Source organism: Condylura cristata, unplaced genomic scaffold, assembly GCF_000260355.1.
Source record: "Condylura cristata isolate star-nosed mole 26May11 unplaced genomic scaffold, ConCri1.0 scaffold00008, whole genome shotgun sequence".
Lineage (NCBI taxonomy): Eukaryota > Metazoa > Chordata > Mammalia > Eulipotyphla > Talpidae > Condylura > Condylura cristata.
The window spans coordinates 27427619-27453532 of record NW_004567109.1 but is presented as its reverse complement, the minus strand read 5'-3'; the positions used below and the strand labels follow the sequence as shown (position 1 = coordinate 27453532).

Sequence of the window (25914 nt, the reverse complement as noted above, 5' to 3'; positions counted from 1 at the left end):
AAAGGAATTTATAAGGTCTGTTGAAAACAATAGAAAACTCCATACAGATATAAAAAATAATACATATTCAATTTTATAACCAAACATGTTAAAATAATCCTATTGATGAAATATAAAAGAGCAAATAAATACACTGCTGGGAAAAAAACTTTCTCATGAAGTGAAAATTCCTTTTAGTCTAAAAGGAATGGATATATATTCATATATATTAAATATAGTAGAACTAAGATATTGATTTTATGAACATAATACTAACTACTAAAATAACTATTTGGAATTATGTTAAATTCTCCAAGTGTAATTTATATTCATCCCAATGCAAATCATAACTAGAATCTGTTATATTACAATTACATGTTATATGTGACTCTATGGTCAACTTCATGTAACAAAGCAATAAGTAAGAACATAGAAACTTACTTTTTTCTCCTGAAAGGCAATTCCTGCATTAAATTCAATGTTATTTTTTCTTTAAAGTCTTGACTCTTCACACAAAGGCATTACAAGCTTATTGTGCACCTTAATTATAAGGGCACCTGTGTTTCTTTGTTTATCTGGTTGGTTGGACCTGAGGATTTGATTTGTCACAGTCCTCCCCTATCCCGCCCTATTTCACCCTTAATGAGAGCAACTTAACAATAGCATCTGTACAACCTCCAAGGCTCAAATAATGACTGGGGAGGGACGGAGATATAAGTGATGGTTGAGGAGTACTTGTCGCTTAACCACGAGAAGGTTTCAAGTTCAGGATTAGTAAGCATGAACTTGAAGGACAGATCAACTTTAAAACATAGAAGAGGTTTCAGAGTACAAGATCCCACCCTACCCCTCCACTTTCACCTCTTTCTCCACCAACCTACCACCCACCTCCCTCCTCTCCCTGGGGAGGCAGTGCCAGCTTAGAGTCTCATTAATCCCACCTCTGTCATTCAGTAGCCATGTGATTTTTGGTAAGTTCTTTATCTCTCTGAGCCTTAGTTTCTGTACAATAGAGTTACTAGTACTTATCTCATAGGTTGATATGAAGAGGTTGATTTTTAATACTAAAGGACATAAGTGTGTAAAGCAACCACTTAATGCAAATTGCTTCTCTTTTCCTTTTTTCTCTTCTGGCTTTGGCACATTCAGAAAATGCTCCCACAATACACATCCATAGAAGAGTAGGCATGTGTCAGGTACAGATATTTGAGGAATCTGGGAAGTTGATGTAAGATAGAAAATGCACTATAGCATCACCATCAAAATCTCCTTAAAGGGGCAACATTAATCTGGCAAGTGTTCATTGTACACCTACTAGTTCAAGGCTCCTGCTTACCACTGGCAGTAAAGTTGTCTTCTGTTATAGGAAAGATCACAGTCTGAGAGAACAGTAGAGAAAGAAATGACAGACAGTGACAATACCGTGTGAAAAAGCATAACAAGTACCAAAATAGAAGCATCAAGTTCTGTGACAGTTCAGGATAAGGCCATCCAAAGAAGCCTTAGGAAAGGGTCGGATGAACTGAGGGTTCTGGAAGATTTCTGGGGAAAATGATTCCAGAACTCAAGTCTTGAAGAACAAGCAGAAAGTGAAAGACTGAACATCAAAGCGTCATAGAAGTACCTTTTTGAAAAGACCTATTCTACATAGCTTTGAAGCAACAGGTGCATTGCATTGTCAGAATGAGGCTACGTGGCAATGTTAATTATGAATTGAATAGAATTTGTGCTTTCTTTGATATATCATCACATGAAATCCTAGTGGGAACAATGAATAAGCACTGTTTTCCAGTAAGCCATGAGCGTATGTTCAGAAACATTTGATTAGAGCCTTTGCTGTAACAGTTTTAACTATTCTTCATTGCTCCTTAACAGTTGCAGTTTGCAGTTAATAGATTTGATAATTAATTGCTGAGTAGTAGAAAATAACTCAGCTAATCATGATACACAGGAAAAGAAAAGAAAAAGAGTACTTAGTATTCATGGAAGTTTTAGTGTTGGAAAAGACTGTAGGGAGTGCTGATATGATCCTTCTCATTTTCCTGGCAAAGTAAGTCTGGTCCAGAAAAGATCAGTCTCAGAAGTTCATGCAACTGGTTAGAAATAGAGCCAGGAATAGGACACAGTTCTTTTGGCCATGGACCGGACCAATGGCAATGGCTACCATTCACTGGGCATATCCAATATGATGGCATGATAAATAATGTATCTCCATTATCATTTCATTTTGTTGACATTTGTATTCCTTGAATTTTTAAAGAATGGTCCAGGAAGTAAATGCTTTTAGAAAGTGTTTGTTGTGTGTGGACACCAGTGAATGAGGAAAATGTGTTCACACAGAACTTGTTTCATTAGTTAGTTAATGTAATTCTTTCAAAGCTAATGTTAGTTTTATTCACATTTTTCCAGATTTTGTTTCTAAGATTCTCCTCTAGGAATTTGATTTAATTCAGCTAAATTTGGCAAATATTTATTGAGTCCTTATGATAGGAAAGGCTGATCTTATTTTTCATTGCATTCTCTCTGGATCTCAGACTTTGTGAGAGCCATGTTTTTGTCTGGAAAGAGTACAAGCTTGGAAGTCAGACAGGCTTAAGTTCAAATCTAAGCTCTACAACTAATCATCTCAGGGAATTTGGGACAAGTTACCTATTTCCATTATTTGTAAAATGAGTGTGAATTCATTCTACCTTAAAGGGTTATACAGTGAATTAAGAGGAATGATATAAGGAAAAGGAATCCATTTTATTCATGGCCATTTGTTCTGCATATTACTCATATTCATAAGCTGAGCAGCATTCTATTAAAGGCCACTTATTGTAATGTGTGGCAGATTGTATTTTCCAAATGTGGCTGCAACAATAGCTCCCAACCCACTTGCTCTTCTGCAATATGACCTTGTTATTCCACCCATGAAGAGGGGAACCTAATTCTCCTCCCCCTTGGCTCTTGATCAGTCTTAAAGACTCTCTCAGTCACACCATTCACTCTCCTTTCCTTCCAGCTGATAGGAATGGTGGAAGATGAATATAAATTGTCAGGACAGCAAAATAGACAGACCCTGGAGCATCACAGCAATCATGGACTACATACCCAGGCTTTTACATGGCAGGACTAAACTTCTATCTTATTTAGGCTGCTTATTTTGGATCTTCCTGTCACAGCAACCCAACCAATATCCTAACCAACGTTGACTCTAAAGTGTGTGGTAAATGTTGACTAGTGAGCACATTCCAAACATCAAAAACATCTACCATGCTCCAGAACACAATCTTATCTTTGGGATGATATTCATACTTCTTTGTCTTCTTTCCCACAACCTTCCTTCTTCCTCTACCCTCTGAGGTAGAAACAGACAATACAGACATTAGTAATCATTTAACCACTCAATCCCAATAACCCTTGAACTCCTTATCTGCAATGACTCATTCCAACCCCCATTTCAGTCACCGAGCTTCACAAATGATCCTGGTTTCATTATGGCTCCAAATGGCTCCATTTATAAGTTCTAGACATCTGTGATTTTTTTGGTCACTGCTCTTGGTCAACTGTCTTACTTTCACTGCCACCAAATTAGTTTTTATCTTTGCTACGTTCTTTTACTCCTAAGTCTCATCTTGTGTGATTTTCAGACTGGTATTTCTACTGAGTGTGGTTTATACAGTGAGTTTTCCCTGTTACTCTACAAAATCATCCTCTGCCACTCGCACCTGGCCATCCTTACTCATGCTGGTCCATGTGGGGCATTGAGAGACTCCCACAGAACCCCTCTGTCATCTTCTGTCACAGCTGGTCTCACTCTGTCAATTTCTGTTTGTGTGTCTGTTTCCCCACTAAATTATGAGCTATACTTCTCAGAAAAACATATCTACTAGTTGGAATGTCCCAGTTTTCCCTGCCTCTGTGCCTTTGTCCATGGTATCTCTCCTGGGGAATATTTTTCCCCTACTGCATTACCCCCTTTTAAAATCAGACAGATCCAGAGATTAATCTTAGATGCAACCTCCAGAAAGTTTTCTTATGACATCCTCTTCCTTTGAAGCCCAAATGCATTTCATTGTTATTTCTCTGCAGACACTTTGATTTTTGCAGTCAACTCAATCACTGAGTCCCTAATACTTACATGCTACTCACTTTACTCATGCCTATCGTTTAATCCTCAATGAATATACAATTGTCCTGATTGTGCAGATAAGGAAACTGAAGCTCTGAAAGTTAAGGTCACTTTACCTGCAGTTGCACAGTTAGAAAATGGTGGGATCAAGTTCAGTGTTCTCAAGCTCCATATATACTTTAGATTTTTGTGTGTTATGTAAATGTCTTGTCCTCCTGTGTGAGTTCTTTGTGGGGAAAGGCTGAATTTCTCACCTTTATGCCTCTTCTAGCTTCTAGCACAGGCTCTTATACACAGTGAATGCAATGAAACCAACAGAAAATGAAATACAGGCTTAGGGACTCTCAGAAAACACCTTTAAGGCTGCACAGAGAGCCCTCCTTCCACGCCTATTTCTCTCTCACAGACTCCAGGGACCTGGCTGCCAAGGGGTTCACACCTGACCCTTCCAGGAGCAGGTGCTAATTCAAACAGGCTCATTAACAATCTGTGGGGTTCTGTACTAATTACAGTGGCGCTTCAACTCTATCCAGTCCCCACAATCCAACAGCTTCTATTTTTAACCTATAATGGTGGGACCTAGGAGTGGACAGGGATCTAATATCATCCCAGGTGACCCTATGGCCCCTCCAATTGTTCCAGAGGAAATAATCTGTCAGAAAGCAAGAAAACACATTAAATCAGCTATGTAAATTGTGGTTCATATATCAAGTCTGACTGTTCCTTGACTGGGAAACATTACAACTTTTAAATCAAAGTAAATCTAAAAGCAAATATTTTCCATGCTACCACCACTAACCAAGATAGAATAAACACCCTTTCCCCAAGCCATGTGATCCTACAATACAGAAGCAATTCCTTCCTTCCAAACATTATTCCTCTGTAGGTAGGAAGGCGTAGACCCCATGAAGTTCAGGTTGGTCCTGTTTAGAGTCTGTTTGCCCAGTTCACTTTGATATTCTTAAAGGTTTTCAAATTTTTTAAATGTGTTTTTCAAATTTTTTAAATGTGCAAATTAAAGGTGTAATTTATATTCTCTTTCTCCCTCTCACACTAACTCTCTGAAACAAAAATTTTGTGAAACGATAATTACCTTTACCACCTGCAGTGCAGTTTGATGTCTGTCATCCAATCCTACACAATACTGTTATTTAATTTCTTTTAAATGTTGGTTGTGACCCAACAAATTGATCCATGTCAACATTAAGGAGTTCCAAACATAATTTAAATCATATTGAGTTAGGTACTGGAATAATATCTTACTTTTTACTGTGAGTGTTAATTGAAGGCATACATAAAAATAAATATATGGGGAGAAATTCTTTGTATAGAACTGACAATAGCTCTCCTTTGCAGAGTCTCACAGTTTTTATAAATTGCCTTTTTGCCTTGGAAACACCATAAAATCTTGGGGGTCAAAAGGAATCATTCTTACAAATGAGTGTTATGTGAAATGTCCATTCTTCCTTGGGTTATCCAGTAATAATAACACCTAACATTTACTGAACACTTACTAAGTTCCAGTATTATTTTTTCAATCACTCTATGCATGTCTTTAGTTAATGCTCACAAACCACTTTTAGGTAAAACCCTGATTATTCCCATTGTATAGAAAAGAGAATTGAAGCACAGAGACTCACACTAGTGGAATACAGAGCCAGTATTTCAACTCAGGTAGTCTGAAAAGATACAGAGATCAAAGCTAGACTACTACAGTCAAATCTTTTCTTTGCCTCTTAGTGATTGTGAGATCTTGAGCAAGTTACTTAACATCCCTGTACCTAGTTTTTTCAACTATAAAATAAAGCCAATGATAATCTTACCTATCGACAGGATTTATTGGGGAGATAAGGGTAGTTCATATAAAATAACTAGAACAATGCCTGACACATGAAAACACTTATCATATTTGTTTTTATTATGGTGGCTTCTGAATCTGCTCTCTAAACGGCTGTACACCCTCCCCTTACAGTTCTTAGATGTGTCTTTAACAGTAGAGAGTAGCTAGTTACACTGAAGGGAACCCTAGATATGAGCTAGTTCCACTTGGTCATTTCAAAGATGGGGATGGTTTAAAGAGGGACAAGAATTTATCTGTTCAAATGAATGTGATAAAGCTGGGACTAGAACTTAGGTGTCTTCTTAGCTTCTCTAGTTCACTTTTGCCCATGCTCCCTCTCTTTGTCTGTCAGTTTCTTGTTAATCCTGCTGTTCTCTGCACTCTATTTTTTAAAGAAGATTTACTTATGCAGACAAAAGCTGGGGTGTAGACCAAAGGTTTGGTGGGGTGTGTGTGTGTGAAAGGATTTACCAGAGACAGAGTGGTGAGCAGAACAGGTGGATCTACTGAAATACACTACTGAGGGGAGCAGCAGGTGGGTCAGGAGAGATCTATGGTGCCTTATGCGGATTAACTCCTTGAGCCGGGATCAAACTGGTGTTGCAGTGGCTGCTGATAGCTTGATAGTGCCTAGACTCAACCCCTTGAACCACCAGGGTGGCCTTTCACTCCATTTTCCAATTGTAATTGTGTTGCTGGAAATAAAACTAAGTGCTGGTTCTGGGGAATTCTTTTACTCAACAGATTATACCACCAGCATCATTTCTGTTTATTCATTACAGTATTTAGTATTTTATTAATGAATAAGGTCAATAAACATGAAAATCAGAAGAAATAGAATTGCCAATTCTTGTTCTATCATTTACAATTTCTTTACTTAGTCCTCTGCTTTGGTCTCTGGAGACCTTGCTGTATCTTCTCTTGTTCCTTACTATTTCCAATACTGTTTGAGAGAGCCCTTAAAAATGGGAATATGTCACTGTTCTGCTTCCTTTCAATGACTTTTTATTACTTTTAGTCCAGAGACCTAAGTGACCAACAAGGCTCAGCATGTCCTGGCTCCTGCTGACTTTCCCATGTGACTGTTTCTAGAGTCTGAGTTCTCCTTTTACTTTGAAAGCACCATCATCCTCTTCCACCTTAGAAATTCTGCACATTCGACTTGGTTTACCTTAATTTAAGTATGGCTTTCTTTCGGCTTTTTAAGTGATGTCTTATCTCAAACATTACATTCATAGGAAAACCTACTGCTTTCTAAGGCACCGTGTAGAATTTATACTTTTGATAATTTTACTCAGCTATGGGGGGTTAATCTTTATTAATCTCCATTTCCTTCTGATGGCTAGAATACTTCCCTCTCTCACACACATGCTTTCCAGTTTCATGGAGAATTGACAAATAGCACTGTATAAGGTGTATAAAATGATCTGAGCTACATATATTGAGAAATGTTTACCATAAGTTATGTTAACTTCTCACATTTCCATGAGATAAAAAAAGAAAAAATTTCTAATTCAGAGGCTGCTTTGTATTAATTTGCTTTTTGTTATATGTCTCACCTGTATTATATCTCATTGTTATAAACTATAGAATCACAACAGTAGAACTACTGTGTCTAACTTATAGTTAGGGAAACTGAGATTCAGAAAGACTAATAACTCATGTTCAGTCATATACTTAGCAAGTGGTGAAGTTATAATGGATTCAGGTCTATTTCCAAAACTAGTATTTCCTTTATATTATATTGCCTGTGACTGAAGATTTAAAAACATTTTTTTTTAAAGATTTATTTATTTCTGCGTACAGAACTGGGGTACAGGCCAGAGGCTCAGGGGCAGTGAGAGGCTTCACCAGAGACAGAGTGGGGAGCAGAACAGGCAGATCGATGAAGTACACTGCTGAGGGGAGCAGCGGGCGGGCCAGGAGAGGTCTGCCGCACCATGTGGTCTCCTCCGGGGCAGGCGGGAATTGAACTCATGCGGAAGTGGCTTTAGCCTCCCAGTGCAGTGCTTTAACCCGCTGCGCCACCAGGGAGGGCCTAAAAACATTTTTGTTAAAATAAAAGTTTCTTGCTAGTATATTAGCCAAACATACTTGCTAGGGGTCTCTTGTGGACAATGTGTGTATTTTTTATAGGCAAAATAGCAAGAATTGTGGCTTCATATGGCTTTGGTTAGAAAAATGCTTTTGAATCCATACAATTTCCTTTTAAAGCAAAATAATAATGATTTAATTCATCTATCTAAATTCCTTGTATCAGACTTCATTATATGTGTTTATATTTTCATCGTGTTTTTATTCTGCTACAGAATCTAATATTTGAGGTCTGCAGTCTGCCCAAGAGAGGCTGATCCAGATGTTTGAGATTTGGATAATTTGGCTGCTCCATTTGCTGACAGTTATAGAAACTCCATTGCTATAAACAAGGTAACTTTTATTCATCAATTCCTCATGTTTTCTTTATTTCTACTCATTACAGGACCTTTATTATCAGTTTGAAACAGATTTTTTATTTTGTATCTTGTTAGTTTTATCTTCCCAGTATTTTTGTAAGGAAGTAAATTTTAGATTTCACTTTGATTTGGATGCTTCCTGAATTTCAAAGGTAGTATTTTCTCAGAAAGGTAATATTTCCTCAGAGGGAAGCTTGGATTCTAATTTTTAACCTTAGAAAATTATTCAGGCACTATATTTGAAGTAGCATGGTGGAAAAACCTAAAAGAAGAAATGAATGCATGAGCTCTCCTTTTAAAAAAGCTGCAGATAAGAAAGAAGTAGAAGGAAGAAAAATCCAGAACTGTATGAAGAAGACAGCCCTTTTAAGCATTCAATGGCAAATCTAACAAGCAAACTTTTTTTCTCCTTAAGGTAATTATCTTGCAGGAAAAATGGGGACTGACAATGATTTTAAGGCAGAACTAAAAAACTATACTAACTGTAGTTTTTCTTCTGAAAATGAGTGAGCTCATACCATCTTTTTTGAAATATCTTTTAGCCCCAACAAGCTTCATTGCAAGTGGCCAAGTTCCGTCCCAGGGAAATGCTGCTTTTATTTGGTAAAAAGAAACCAGAGAGTGAGGGCATGATTCTAAGCATAGGTTGCACAAAGTGACTCTCTTTGAATCATATAATACAGAGAGGGGGGAAAAGAGTAACTTTATTTTGGAGGAATCTGACAGACGCAACCTCAACCAGGTGTTCAAGGTCAACATGAATGTCACAAATCATACTGTAGTGTGTACCCTTTATGAAACGTTGATAGCAATCTGTAATCATTCTCCTGAAAATCTCTAACAGTTTAATCATGAGTAACCTATCAGTATTTGACTAGAAGGGTGTCCTACAAAGTACTTGAGCAAATTCCCCCAAACTGTCAAGGTCATTTAAAAAGATAGGGAAATCTGACAAAATAGCACAGCCATAAATGACCTGAGGAAAGATGTCAACTAAATGTCATATATCTTGCCTGGGATTTTGGAAAATAAAATGGACATTAGGTAAAAATAAATATATATGAATAAACTGTGGGTTTTAGTTAGTAGTGTGTCAGCATTGGCTTATTCATTATGACAAATATACCATGTTAATATATTAATAATAGGATAAAATGAGTGCAGGATACCTGGGAACTCACAATATAGTCTTCCCATGTTTTTATAATCTAAAATTGTTCTGAAAAATAAAATCTACTATTAACAAAACCAACAAGTAAAAATTTCTTATAGGGTCATTTGAGTAGCATGGGAATTCAGGAAAACACAGAAACAACGAATGTGTAATGATAAACTCTAAAATTTTACAGAACATTAAAAAAATGCCTTATTATATATTATCTTACTCCTGAAGTCAATACAAGTAATACATTTTACAGTTTTGCAGATAATAAAAGTGGAGCTTAGAAAAATGAGGTAACTTACTGGGAATCAAAAGCTGATTGTATTCGGTTCCAAACTTTCTATCATATCCCAGTTATCTCTCCACTTACTGCCCCCAAATGTTAACAACAAAGTAGGCAGTAACAGCAGTGGGATTTTAATTGTTGATGAATATAAGCCAAATGAATAATTCCTGAACTCTTTCCTGTTTGCTCCCAGAAGACATTTATCAAGATCTCCATTTAAGCATTGGCTAGTGGCATCTTATCAAGAAAAATTGAACTCTTGTCTGCCTCTGACAGCAAGGACAGGAAATGTGCTCCCATTTGAAGGTTGATGATAATGTGCATGGGGAATAGTTTACTTCTAATCCAGAAGCTTTAATTTTTAGGCCTGCATCCTTTAGGAATATGACCTTTACTTGAGGCAACTTTAAACAGCCCATTTGGCACTTTGGAGTTTGCTGATAATAGATGGTGTTTTGTATTTTGAACAAGGGAGTGTTCAAAGACCAGTGATGATTTGGGGGTCACTTATAAAGCATTCCAGCTGTGGTGGCCATAAGCCTCTCCACCAGCCTAGACTGTGAAGGTTTTGTTCTGCTGTATTCCATAGCATATCCATTCTTGCTTCTGGTTTACAAACTCCTTATAGAAGAGAGACTGCTTTTTGTTTGAACCATTTTACCTGATGCAAAGCAACAGATACTTTCTCACATCCAGTGCAGAAAACATGTAGCTTTAAATTGGCAATTGCAGGAGCTGTGAAAATATACATGTGTGAAATTGTATCTTTTGCATCAGTTTAATGGGGGCAGGTATCTGAGGGAACCACTATCTAAAAGATCTGCTAAGGCACACATAGCAACAATAGCATTTAATGGATATTGTTAAATATAGCTATGTGAGATAAACTCCCTATATAGAATCTGTGTTTAATCTCATTGGAAGCTGATTTATAATTATGGATTTTATTAAATGTCCTGAGGGGTAGCTGACTTGGGTCTCCGCCAGCTCTCAGTTGGAAAGTGATTGTGCAGGGAAGGTGAACAAGGCACACACAGAGAATTTTAAAGAAGAGGACTCTTCTGTAATGATTATTTTTAACTTTGCATATCACTGGAAACTCTACTGGAAGGAAGTCCAGGTTATTTGCACTATGATATTCAGCATTATTTTTGTAAGTGTTATCGAAAAAGTCATGGCCTATTGTTTTTCTACATAGTCATAAATTTTCAGATCGTTCTGTTCTGAAATTTATGTACTTGAATAGTTTTAGGGATACTGTGATTCTTTTACTGGGCCTAGTTAATTTCCATATCAATAACTTCCTCTTAAAATTATATAAGATACTTATTAATTTGGAGATATGCTAAAATTTACATTTCCGTAGTAACTCTAGAAATTTAGGTTCAAGTCATCATAATCTGTGAATCTCTACTGTGTTTATTCCATTTCTACCTTTTGATTCACTCACTATCACATATAAAATTAAGTTAACTCCATTACTTTAAAATTTGTTACTCTTTTGAGCATTATAAAATGAAGTTCAACCTGTTGGTTAATCTAAAAGTCTTTACTTCCTTGAACAAACCAGAAACAGCCTTGTTTTATTACCTATAGTTTAGCACAGGGTATTTAAGTTTTTGTCACATAAGTAAGAGAGTCCAATCTTGATGAATCTCAGGGACTTAGCAACTAAAGCAAGGGACCTTTAGTTCTGTCTTTAATGTTAGTTCTTTAGTCATTTTAAACAATCAAGCCACCTGATATCATTAAAATTAACTAGGTTCCCATATTCAGATAAGTCTCCTTTCAAATATCCCATAAGTACCAGTTCAGATTATGTATATGAAGAAAAATAAAGATCTCGATCTGTTCTTCCATTAAACCAGAGGAACTCAGCATATCTAGTTAATATCACAAATCTGAAAGAGCCATGTGGCCTACAGTTCATAACTCTTATCTTCTAATGAAAATAAAGTGTTGAAAACAGTTTTGTTTTTTGTTTACAGGTGCCCCATTTGTGATAAATGCAACCAGCTTTTCCATGTTTAAACCAAACTTCTCAAATTTCTCCTAGGCAGATGGTTAAGTTCTATCCATTCATGTGTCCCTGCTAATTGGGTAAAGCATTCTTTCCCATAAATATCACAGCCAGAATGTTGGCAAGGGTATCACGTGACAGGTATTTGCACACCCTTCTAATGGGAACATAAAGGGATTAGGTGTTTTGGGAGGACAAATTATCAATATGTTTCACGAGCCTTGAAAAGTTCATCTCCTCTGACACAGTAAACTTATGCCTAGAAAAACAAAGCAATGAAATGATCAGTGATGATAATCAAAGATCTATATAAATGGATGTTTAGAGCAATATTATTTATAACAGAATATAAGGACTGGATTGCCCTAAATATCTGAGAAGGGACTGGTTTAATTACGTATCATGCATCCCAAAGGTGGTCATTATGCAGTTACAGAAATAATGTTTTCAAAGAATACTTTATGAAATGAGAAAACTCATGAATTAGCATTAAGTATACTATGTTCATAAGAATTCATAAATTCTATATACTGTAAGATTTCAATTAAAATATTTATATATGGTTATAATGTATTTTCTGACCCCATTTCCAGGGGACACCTGAGATTCTGGGGTATTGGTTCAGATCTACCCATTTTTGAATTGCTCTGTCTTGCTAATATCATCCAAATGAAGTACTATGTAAAATTACAAAGTTCTTTATGTAGGCAGCTCTTAGAAAGGAGTGAGAGAAATAGACTGAAATCCATTTATTTACAGTCTCTTTTATGGAAAAATTAAAGATTTTCACACTTGACGCTTCAAAAAGAGGTGACCTCTGGGGATTTTTATCCTTGGGACTAATTTCCCTATACAGTTAATTTCCTTACTAGTTTACTCAAGAAGTAATCATATTTCACCAATTTGGGGTGGGGTGGGGTGAATGGCAGATATATTTCTTGGAGACAATCCAGATTTATGGGACAAACTTTACCTTTGGCTAGCGTTTATTTATCCTTGCTTCTTTCAGAACAATAGCACCTGGTATTTCTGTACTAAGAAATCGCTGGTACATTCAGATGGCCTATAGACTTTGAAAAAAATGGTCCAACAGCATTCTGTTTCCTGGCAGTAAAATTGGGATAGGGCCTGTCTGGTGGGATTATTGTGAGAATAAAATAAGAATGTGTATAAGATACTTGGGACATACTAAGCACTTGTTAAATGGTGGCAATTGCTATAGTAAATTATGGGTAGTCTTAATTCAGCCAAGGAAATAAATATAAAGAAAATAGTTAAGGTGTGCTTCTGAACTGAAATTATGTGTTTCTTTAAAAATTATTTTTATTGTAAATTAAAATAGAAAATTGTATAACTTTGCATTCTTATAAGGCAAACATCCTTGTGACCTCCAAACAAATCAACTGGACTTTTCCAGCTGCACTAAAAGTTCTTTCAAATGTTCTGACCTAATCACATTGCCTACTGTACCTGATTTTATAATAGTAATTTCTCACTTCTCTGTGATTCTTTATAGTTTTCAACCAAGTGTGTTTTCCTAAACACTATAATTTTGTCTTCCACATGTTTTTTTAAAGATTTATTTGTGCATACAGAACTGGGGTACAGGCTAGAGGCTCAGGGGCGGTGAGAGGCTTCCCCAGAGAGAGTGGGGAGCAGAACAGGCAGATCAACGAAGTATACTGCTGAGGGGAGCAGCGGGCGGGTCAGGAGAGGTATGCTGGGCAATGTGGTCACCCCCGGGGCAGGTGGGAATTGAACTCATGCGGAAGTGGCTTTAGCGTCTCAGTGCTGTGCTTTAACCGGTTGCGCCACCAGGGAGGGCCTGTCTTCCACATTTTTAATATGTCTCCACAACCAGAAAGACAGACATATGAACATTATTCACAAACTCAGGTGATGGATGCAGTTAAAATGTATACATAATGTGGCAGTGCATTGCACAAGTTAAAAGGATGAAACCCAGAAGACAAAGGTTTGTTCAACTGTGTGACTTTGTAAGTCACCTGAACAAACTCTCTGGATCTGTTTCATCTTTTGTACAGGATATGACATTAATATCAATTTTACAATGTTACAATATGAGTTTGTGCATGTGAGACTGTGCTTATAACGTGTGTATTTCTCATTCCATCTGACATACAACTCAGTGCAAGGCACATGGAAGTTGTCATTTTAATAAGTGTTTACAAAGCAGATGAGTGAATCCTACAGAGAATATTTCGTTATAAAGAAGGCTGTGTGGTAGGTGGTCTGCTCTTGGAGACAGAAACCACAGGACACCCCTGGGGAAGGCAAACCTCCCAGGAACACTCTGAGTGTAGTGTGCAGGCCCATCACATCCCACTACCCATGTGTCATTTCACACAACAAATGGGAAGTCTCTGAGGACTTCTGCAGGACTCAAGTCTACTTTTCCTCCCACACTGCTTCTGAAGAAGAGCTCGTATACAAGAGAACTTACCCTGGCCCTGCCTGTATTGATTTTTTCTATGTATTCCATCTCCTCTATCCAGTTACCACCTGCCTATCAACTTTCTTCAGTGTGGAAATATTTTCTACATACATTGTTCAATAGTCTTTACTAGCTACCTGTGGCTATTGAGCACCAGAAATGTAGCTAGTCCGAGTAAATGAGTGATTTAAAACAACAAAAACAACAACAACAACAAAAAAACCCTGTGCAGTTCTATACAAACGTGTTAGTTGACATTTAAAATTACCATCGGATGAAGAGTGCTACATATCACTATATTAGTTATTTATTGACACAGACTCATTTTCCTGCCAATAATGTACACAGCCACCAGAGTAGCTGAATGGTCCCTGACCTGCTTAAAAATCTGTCATTAGGTGTTTATCACTTAAAGGATCGAATCCCACCCCACTGTCAAAAGTTTTCCAGAGTTTGCCCTTGCCTCTTAATATATTCTCCCGCCTTGCTCTTCAGAAATACTAGCCTTTGCTTGGCCCGTAGGTTCCCATGGCCTCAAATACCCAATCCTCCTACAGATCAGGCACTCTCTTTCCCAAGAAGCTTGTCCTGAACATTACTTTACAAGTCAAGTAAGGAAGCGAGAAATAAAAAAACGCACCAGTGTCCCCGAGCATAGTGTTCAGGACAAGACGTTGGTTGTGGAGGGACAGTGCTGGTTTGGATGGGTAATGTCAGAGTGTGTCTTGCCACAGAGAAGGGAAAAGACATCTTAGGTCACTGAGACATGCACAAGCATCAGAGACACTTCCCCGAGGTGAGGGCTGGTACAATTTCAGAGGTGCGAGAAGCCCGGGAGTAGGGCCCCCGAATGTCTGGGGAGAGATAGACACAGATAACTTGCTTCTCAGTGCATTTCAGTTGAAGATAAGTTGCCAGGACCTCGACCAGGGCCAGGCACACCGGGAGGGCTTAAAGGGAGAAAATCATGAAATCTATCCCAAGTCTCCAAAGTTGAACACCAATCACAGGAAAGCCAGCCCGTACAGCCCTGGGGTAAGCGCGAGGGACGGTCCTGATCTGTGGGCTGAGGAAGCCCGATCCGCAGCCACAGAAGCGGCGGAGCATGCTCAGTTGCCAGGACGCCTAGGAGAAGCTCTGCATAGTCCCAGCCCCGCAGGTGCCTGGACTCCGAGCGGGCTCGCGCCGAGGGGGCGGGCTTACGGCGCACGCTCCCTCCCGGCCCGCCCCTCGTACCCCGCCACGCGCCGGCCGCTCGCGCGCCAGCCGCCCGTTGCCTTGGGAACCGTCGCGCCGCGTCTCACTGAGGAAGCTCCTGTCAGCTCGCTGATCCCCTTGCCGGCTTCCCTGCCCCGCGATTTTCGCGTGAGTTCAGAGGCTGAGGGACAACAAAAATGGCGGAACGAAGCCAGACGGCGCCTGAGGCAGGTCTGTGGGGGCGGTTGACTAGGGGGAAGCACTGAGGCAGCACACCGCAGTCCTGGGCCTGAGGGGACAGGGGCTTGGCCCTACAACTGAGGTGGCAGCCCTGCGTGTTTGCGTGGTGGGGCTTTGACCTCGGGGTCAGAGTTCGAGGGAGGTTTGTACCCCGCTGAGTGGCTGGTAGAGACCTCGGTCCTGCTGGTGCATGGTGTTTGGGTGGAATTTGTACACTTCTGAATGAGCATGGGCCCTGCAAGGACTGTTACCCTAGGAAAGACACAGGACCCCATTCCTGAGAAGCACCTGTTATTGGACTGATCCTCGGGGTAGGCTAAATCATGGTGAGGTTGTACACAGTTCTGTTGGAATGCCGGAGGGCTCCCTAAAGGGGCATGTTTTGAGAAGAGGAAGGGTCTCATTTTGAGGAGACAGGTGTATGTGAGAAGAGTGACTTTAATATCAGGCAAACCTATGCACCCATTATTTGTGTCTTGGGGAAGTTTACTGCCTTTAGATTTCTGAGAAAAAGTATACAAAACCTCATATGGGTTCTTAAAGGGAAAGAGGCTTGAAGGGACTCCCAGAGCTCCAATCCTTAACAACTCTATCAAAGGAGGCTGGAGCCTGAGGTGAGTTTATATGCAATCAAGGATCTTGAAGGTCATTCAGAATTACAAAGAGGCTCTGTATATCTTGGCTGGAAGATAGTCTAAGGTTCAGAGAGACTGACAGGGAGGAAAAATTCAAGATCCTATTTCTGAGAGTTCCTCATTTCAGTATGACTGGGCTGGGAGAGACAGTGACTTAAGTGCCTTACAGGGTGATAGAAGAAAGCAAGGGTTTTTATACTCCTGTGTATATGGAAGGAGTCTGTCCCTAACAGGGGACTGGGAATTGGCCCCTCAGTACAAATGACATCTGCATGTAAAGAAGCAGAGGTTTTGGGAATATGAGTGGTGATGGGCGGTGGGAGTGGCATACATAACCCTTTACGTGTCCTGATTGGGTATTATGGCTATAAAAGTGACCCACTTGAATTATCCAGCGGGCAGAGCAGGGTGACAGTGGCTATGGTATGACCATACATACTGGAACTGAGTGAAAACATCAGGAATGGCTCAAACCGTTATCTCTAAAGACTTTCAGTCTTCCTCCCCCCCCCTCTTTTTTTTTTTTTCTGTGACATCTATGTTACTTTTACCAAGTGGTCCCTCTACTCATTTTGTAGTTATGGGTCCTTCATAACTTGAACATGCCTGTCTATTCATTCATCCACTCAACAAATATTTGAGTGCTAACTATATGCCAGCCACCAAGTTAGACCCTGGAAACTTCTTGCTTCTGACATGTTTACTTTGTTCTTTTATCCTCCTCCCCCCCGAATTACCACATATTTATCTAACATATTTATTTAATCAGTTTATTATTTTTAGTGCTTATTACCTATTTTATATCCACTAGGATTTAAATTCCAGGAAGGCAAATATCTGTTGTACTTATCCATTCCACATATCTAGAACCTGGTATGCATTACTAAACATCTTACTAATAAAAATTAATAATAAACCTTTCCTAAATGATTAACAATGACCTGATACTGTCTAGAAAGTCAAAGAGCTTTCTCTGAGGAAGTGATATTTTGGCCAAGAGAAGTTAGGGAGTGAATAAATAAAAAGAAGGACAATGAATGGTCCAAGTGGAGAGAAACCAAACACCAGATTCTAAGGCAGCAGGAAACATGATGTGTTATGTTAGGGGAACTGAAAGAAGAAAAACATTACTGTAATGTAGGGCAGTCAGAGGGAAAAAGAGATGAGCTAAAGCAGACTTTTCAGAGCCTTATAGGCTGTGATACAAAAAGCCTAAGAATAATAGGCAACCATTGAAGATGACTAGAATCATCAAAGAAACCAAGCCAAAATGAAAAACCTCTGGCTATACTGTGGAGACTACTGAAGATACAGGAGTAGAAATAGGAACACTTGTTAGAAGGTAGCAGTGGAGATGGAGAAAAATATTTAAGAAGCTTAACAGGACTCGTAAAAGATGTGGATGAGGGAGAAGGAAGTACCCAGATGTATTTCTAATGTTCTAGTTTGTGCAGCTGCATATTTGGTGGTGTTACTATTGATATAGGGGACACTGGATGGAAGATTGACTAGGTTTGAGAGGGATGATTATAAGTTAGGTTTTGGACATATGTTTAAAGTATCTCTGAGGTCTTCAGATAAGTGGAGAGATTGACAAGGTAGTTGAAATCACAAGAATGACCTGAGTTGGCACAGAGATAATTAATGAAGCCCAAAGCATGTAGGCATTTCCTAGGGGTGGGGGGAAATGAAGAGTAGAGAGGATAGGCCTGCGATCAATTGTTGAGTAGCAGCAAAAAGCAATCTCGCCACAGGGAAAGAGCATATATTTTGAAGAATTTTGGGTGAGAAGTATTAGGAGAGGGTATTATGGATAGTTAAGGCACAAATGCATGTGATATACTTAGGAGTTACTAAGTAGGTTTGTTTTTCAGAAATAGAATAAGCATAGATAGAAGATAGGATATATCTGGTGGAAGAGTAGAAATTATCAAATAAGATTACCAAATTGGAGAGGTGGCGGGTACAGTTGAATTTAAATTCCCAAACTCACATTCAGCTGACCTTTTCCACATAAGACTAGATTACAGAATGAAAGCTCTGCCTTGGCAATCCATGGGTACAGTTTTAAATTTGTGACTAGTCACATTAAAATAGGTGAAATTAATACTTCTAACTTTAATACTTTTTGAAATTAATTTTAAAACTCCTAATACTATTTTGACTTTAATATATATATTTTTACACTAAATATAGCCCACTCTATATTCTGTTATATTTACCTTATTTACCACTTTATTACCAGAACTTAGTGAAGAAGTAGCAAGGTATTATTCTATAGTGGTTCACTGTCAGCAGGAAGAAGTAGTTTGTTTTCATAGCTTGGTCTTCCAAAGGGGTTGCATTTTTTTGAAAAGGGTGGCATATTATGGTCTACAAGCAAACACAGAACTGACAATACTGTTCCCTTCTCTCAGAGATCCTAGGGTAAGAAAAAATAAGCAGTCACTTCTTAAATTAACCATATGAGAAACAGTGCCATTGAGAGAGCCAGCTTTTAGAGTAAGGAAGTATTAGCAAACATTTATTAAAGAATAACAAGAGCATTGGAGAGTGTTTATAAGAAGTGAGGTCCTAGAGATAATATTTGTGTTAGAAAATTGTACAATATAAGGAGCTAATTGGGTAACAGAGTGATTAGACAGGTGTATAAAGTGAGATGGCAGTGTGGAATTTGTATCAGCCACTTTTAGAGAATCCTAAGGTAATCATAAGGATTCAAAAAGATGGAAGAGAGTGTTGGAAGGTGGGCTGGAGTGAAGTGAACTGTTCTGGTATTCCAAATTGATAAAAAGTATTATACGTGCTTTGGAAGCTAGATGCCAGATGGGAACAGAATTTGGGAAGGCTTTTTTTGGTGATCATTGCCCCAGATGTATATGAAATTAGATAATACCAAAAATCTGAGTATTTAAATGAGAAGTGCTCACACAGGTGGTAACAATGGGGATATTTCAGAGTAGGCAGTATTGATGACTACATGTGATGAAAGAAGAGAATTTGCTCTATCAATACTTATAGCACTCATTATTAATCAAATATATTCAGATATTTAAGCCTGAGAAAAATCTTTCAAACTAAGGGAAATGAAGTCTATCTTTATAGACCTGAAAATTTAACTTCAGAAGGATATAGTAACTCATTCAAGTTTACTCAGCTGGTAAGATGAAGAAACAGGATTAGCCCAGGACCAGTTAACTCCAAATGTTTTGCTGTTGATTCTACTTGATATCTTTCCAGAGAGGAGAGAGAAAAAAGATCAAAAGAGGCTGAGTTTTTAAACTGTGGGATTCATTGGCATAACTGGAAGAATCAAAGAAGAAATGGTTTTATTGTGGAAAGATAGGTTTATTTTAGGTATGCTGATTTTGAGGAAATAATGGAATATGTGAGTAGATATGATGAGGATGCAGTTAGAAATTTGAGATTTGGCTCTGCAAGAGACATGGCAAGAGTCCTGAAAAAAGATTAAGCCAATGAAGGTGTGAGTATGTAAGTATAGATATATGTGATATATATATATATATATATATATATATATATACATATATATAGTGAAAAGTAAGTGGACTATAAAACTTAAACATTTGTTTAAAGATTTTGAAAAATAGTGACCTGTAAATTTTGTTAACAGTATAAAGATTGCAATATATTTATTATTAGAACAGATTTTATGTTATATGCAGATATGAAAAGGTATTTTTATAGATATATTGAAAGCAGTAACACATATATAAATTATTTGCATGTATGTTTTTTTAATATATACTAAAACTAACATCCTGCAATGGGAATTCACATGATATTGGCTCTAATAACTTTGTATGAGGTCCTTTGGACTCAAAACATTAATAATTGATGATTTTAATATACCACTGAATATTTGGTTTTATGAATGAAAGGTTATTATATGTAAATATTGCAGTAATATAATAGTCTGGACTAGATGGTATACTAAATCTCGCTGGCTTCATTGAGAGTTTCATTTACAGATTTAAACAAACATTTATTGAGAGCCTGCTTTATGCTAAACATTTTTCACATGGGCTTTTCATTTTGGCTCTCAAATGATATTGTTAGGTCTGAAGTTTTTTTTACAGTTAAGAGGATACAACTTTAATATGATATATCAGTGATGCTAATATTGCCACTTTTATATAGCACTTTAGAATATATGCCACAATTTCACATGCATAATTCATATTAGTACAAGAGTCATTGTGCTACACATGGGCTGTAAGTTATAGAATTCTGAAGCTTATTTAATCCTATAGGCCTACTGTGAAGAAGACATTATCTTTTTTGCAATGATGAATGTGAGTCTCATGTACTAATTAATTAACTTGACCAAGGTTAACACACCTGATAAGGGACAGATCATAGATGATTTTAAGTACATTATAATTTAAGTCATTACCACTAGTACCACTGCTAGCCTAACTCTTGGCAAAAATTGTATGGGATATCTAAAAGAAAATTGTATGCATTATCTAAAAGAAAATAAAAAGTAGAAACAAATCTCAGCTCAGAAAGAATATAAAAAAACTGGAATGGAGTTTGGAGAGAAATGGGATTGAAATGATTTTTTGTACTTCACATTGGTATTGCAATTCATTTTGTTCTCAGCGCCTTATGGAAATCATACCAATATTTGATGTTTGCTTTAATTTGAATTGTTTTCCAATACATTTATGTTAGGGGCAGGGATTTAAACAGATGGCTTTTTAGCTATTTCCCTATTCTTTAGCACTAAGTTTATTATGTAGTTATTCTTCTAGGAAAGAAAGAAATAGAAATTTTATAATTGAAGCATTCCCAGTAACACTCCTGGTTTAGGCTTGCCTTCTCATTATCTGGCTGCTCATGCTATTCCTCTTTGGTAATAGCCCATCAAAGCCTTTTCTTCCTGGATGGGTATCAAGCTGCAAATCTTCCTAAGATCAACCTTATTTACATTTGAAATGCACTCATCTTGTGTCCTCTTCTCTCAAGATTATGCCAAGTGTTATTTTTTGAGAAGGGCATCCATTATTTCATGTTGATGAATGACCATCTATTATTATACCTTTCCCACTATTTGGGACTTGAAGGATTTGAATGTTGGCACCGTCAAGCTGTGTGATCTGGGCATATTTGGTAACTTTGGTCTCATTTTTCTCTTACGAAAAATGCTACAAGTGCAAATTTACTTCTAGGGTTATTGTATAGCAGTACATATTTAATGCATTATTAAGTCATTTTTTGTAGTGTTATCTAAATACTCAAAAACTTACTCTAATGGGAATTTCAATATGGTGGTTAGCTAGGGTAGAAAAGGATTTTTGAGTACAAAACAAAATATAACCAAGAGCTAATGTTATTTAGCTTACAATTACTACTGTTAGTGCTTTTAAGAAATTGAGATCTAGTTTAGAGAGATTGGAGATTGAAATGAATTTTGTGCTACAGTGCTAGAGTTTTGTCCAGATGTACTTTGGGTTGTCTCTTCCAAGGACCAGGGGCAGCCTCCCTGTGTGTCTCTTACCCACATGTCTATTCCAAATGTTTCCTTAAGTCTCTTCATCACATATTTTATATGTCTCCTCCCCTCTCCTTCCATTCACATATCAACTTTGCTTCTCCTGGCTGCCACCATTTAGGAAGTCTGATTTATAATATACTAGGACTTGTAGTCCAAAGTTACTGTGTATTAGTTGGGGGTGGGGGGGGGAGAGTGGAGAATGGCACCTGTCCAGTCCTCCTCTCCTTTTGTAAAATGCATCTCTAAGAACATGCTAATTATAATATTAATTTAAAAAGTCCAAATGCCATCAACATATTTTCATTTTGCTAGAAGTGATCTATATCATAGAGGGGAAAAGGTGCCTTCTAGTCAGGACCTGTCTCTATTAGAGCTCTGCAAAGTCTTGGGAAATATAGGGAAAATAGAAAGCCCAAGCAGGAAATTGACTAAGTGACCTTATAGTTCTTTTATTTCTTCATTTTCTCCTGAGAAATACAATGAAACTGGCTGTTGGTATTTTCAGATAATATGTTAAAAAGACTCAATAAATGGGCAGATAAAAACTTGAATTTGAATTACATTCTTGATTAAAGAATAATTAGAGAACAAGTTCAAACTATTTTTATTCTCTTTGGATTTTATAGCTCTAGACTGTTGAAAAGAAGCAAAAATAGATGATATATTCATGCTTTCCTTTTAATACAGTAATGAAATTGATGACATACTGTTTTAATTAAATATGTGTTCATATATCACTTTATCTCTCTCTACATATAGGTATCTCTCTCTATATATATACACTGAAAGAAAGACTTTTACTCTCTGCAGCAAAGGTTTTTTTCTTTGAGCCTTTGCATACACTTTTCTAACCTTAAATAAGTGACCAAAATTTTAGTTTCCTGACATAAATCAAAAGGTCAAGTATATCTCAGATTTATTATAAAAAAGAAAAAGGAGGTTGTTTTGGCTAGTTGTACATGTGTTTCTGGTAATTTGTGTGTTTAAAAGCATGAACTTGACTTAGATTACCTGAGCTCAAATTCTGGCTTTTGCCAACTGAATAGTTACTGTTATGAAGCAAACTCAAAGTTCAGTAAAAGAGAAATCTTTTAAAGAAGATATTCAGAGCCAAACTGAGGACTCAGGTCCAGTATACCAGTATCAGATTTCTCTGAGAGGTTGGTTCTCTTAAGGTTTTTGGCTTTGGTTTATATAGATATGTTATATACACAAAAAGAATATGTAATTAAAAAAACCAGTTTAACATTTAGTTAATTTCTAGCATTTCCAGTTAACTAGGAGGTTGGTTTCATACAGACTTAGTTAATTGATAAAGAAAAACACCATTAATTCAAGTTCAAAGCAATTTCTTGAATTTACTGCGCTAATTTAGTCACATGTTTAGTTGTCCATGTTTGGGAAGATGTAAGAACCAGAGGTTTTTGGAATCTCTTATCCTAGGTGTACCCTTATCAATATGAAGGCACAGAGGGTTTTTTATGTCATGTTCCTTCTTCCTGCAACTTGCAAACATGACAGGGGTTCTGTCTATGAGCTCCTTTCTGATGTTTGTTTTTTCACCCTATGCTTGTTCATACTGAACAAGAATTATTGTTCTGCCTACTCCAACCTCTTGAGGTAGGCCAGGCAGAGTAAAGCTAGTTATTTTCCAGCAAAGCAAAAAATAGTATTTTATTTTTTTTTTGGCCACACTATTGTACATGCAACTATTTTAAGAATTGAGTTTATATTTGTAAAGTACTTAAGAAGTACCTAGTATTGTATACAGTATATGAGTATTTGTTAAATAAATTAAACCAACTTACATAATGAGAAATCAGGTGGCCTTCAATATGGTACCTATGAAGTATTTGAATAATGTGCGAACCCAATGGGTGTTTTGTATTTGTGGTTGGCACATAATATGCGCTTAGCAAATTTTAGATTACTAATTCCAAACACTAAAATTACTTACCATTATTTTATTTGATATTGATGTTTTATATAGTTTCTCATACTTCCTAGGAGCATCAAAGAATATGTTTGATTTGTTTTCTGAATACTTAATACAGATAACTTGAATCTCATCTCTCTAATAATATATCAGCCCTGGCCACATCATAGTTTAAACAGCTGAATTGGTTTTCCCTCAGGTAGAGCTCATTTAGTTAGTTTAAATCTTGCTATTATACTGCTAATCTAAAAGTGTTAACAATATGCCAAAGCTCCTTGATAAAAAACTGTATTTTTCAGAAAATGGAATAAATTGTAAACCTCTTATGATTCAGACTATTGTTCTCCTCCTTGACATTTGTAGATATTAGATATTAGCGTTACTCTAATGATTTGGTATGGTGTATAAACAAAGCATTGCAAAGTATTAAATATAGTTGGCAATCATGCTAGTATATGCCGATATGTTTTATAGATCTGTTTTTTCCCCTAACATGGTTGTATTGTACATAGATCATTTCCTTTAGCAGCAGGGAAGTGTTTTCCTAGAGGAATAAGTGACTAACCCATCATATCTTCTATAGACTTGGGGGTAGATGATGTTAGATAGGCACTCCAGGTATCACACAACTTTTTTCAAAGAGCTATGAGAAAAGAAAGATTATATTTTGCAATAACAGATAACTGGTAGTATAAAATACATTTAGAGTACATAGAATCTTGATATCATTTTTACTGTTGGCAGGAGTAATCATGTAAGTAAGCTTAACTACTTAAGTTTAGCAAATTTCTAGGACCAGAAATTCAATAAAGAAGGATTAACAAAATGCTTCATTTTAAAAGAATGCATTATTAAAGAATAAAGTGTGACAAGATGGTGTAAAATATTTTCAAAATTAACCTGCCACACATATGTGGAACTATTGGAACTCTCATGCACTGTTTGTAGGACTTTCAACCACTTGGAAATTTGAGCTCTGTTTAAATTGGGCATAAGCATTCCTTATACCCTTTGCTAGGTGTATGCTCTTCCCTCAAATGTATATGCCAAAAAAATTTGTACAACCATGTTGATAGCAGTATTATTTGTAGCAGCTGAAAACTGGAGCAAACTGAATGTTCTCAATAGTAGAATGGGTATATAGATTGTTGTAAATTACGATCAGCATTGCAAATGAATGAGTTACAGCAACATAATATTGAGTAAAAGAAATTGGTACAAAGTCCAGGAACAATAGAAACTATGCTCTGATGCTATGAGTCAGGATGGGAATTACCTTTGAGGAGAGGAGAAACATGTAATCCTTGGTAAGTGACAAGATGGTAATTTCAGGTTCTGGAAATTTTCTATTTTTTGAAGTAGGTAATTGTGACATAGTGTTTCATTGTGATAATTTATTGATCATCAAACTTAGGAATTGTAAGCTTTTGCATATGTAAATTTTATCTAGATAAAGAGTTTAAAAATTAATGCTTCTGATCACAGTGATTGGTTATAGTATCTGGAATACCCTTAATTGAGTAATAGTAGGATGACTTTAAAAGTCATTAGAATGAGAGAAATTGAGATTTTTTTCTCAGAAGAATTTTGTTGTCTCTTAGCTTGGGACATTATCTTTCTTTTTTAAGTCTCAAGTACACATCAGTAGAGAAAATATTATTTGTGAGCATCAGCACCATGGTTGATTTTTAAGTGTTATAAAAGATGGTGTAAAGGCTTCTGTTTTTGTTAAGTGATCAATGAAGTAGCCAAAATCAGTGATCATTAGATTCAAATAGCTAAACACTTGTAGGTAAGAATAGTTGCTGTTTTTAAACTAGCAATCATTTATGAAAATCTGAATAGCAGTTGTTAAAGGATGTGTTGAGACTCCTATCTACTGACTCTTTCCTCAGGTTATCTTGAGTATTAATTATCTTTAATGTGCTATTTTTTTTGTCATTTCCCTTCAACTCTCCATTTAGTTTCCTCACTTATTTCTATAAAAATATGGACTTTTATCTTTTATAATAATAATAATGATAATGATAATAATAATAATAATAATAATAATAATAATAATAATAATAATAATAA

At 36.8% G+C, this 25914-nt stretch overlaps 1 protein-coding gene across 1 annotated transcript in view; it reads left to right on the top strand.

Annotated features, from left to right (window-relative positions):
- The first annotated feature begins 15601 nt into the window (after nucleotides 1-15601).
- AGBL4 (ATP/GTP binding protein-like 4) overlaps nucleotides 15602-25914 on the top strand; it is an 893441-nt gene continuing 883128 nt past the window's right edge. The window contains 1 exon segment of the mRNA XM_004679485.2: nucleotides 15602-15737. Coding sequence (XP_004679542.2) covers nucleotides 15704-15737 — 34 coding nt within the window. The 5' untranslated portion in view covers nucleotides 15602-15703.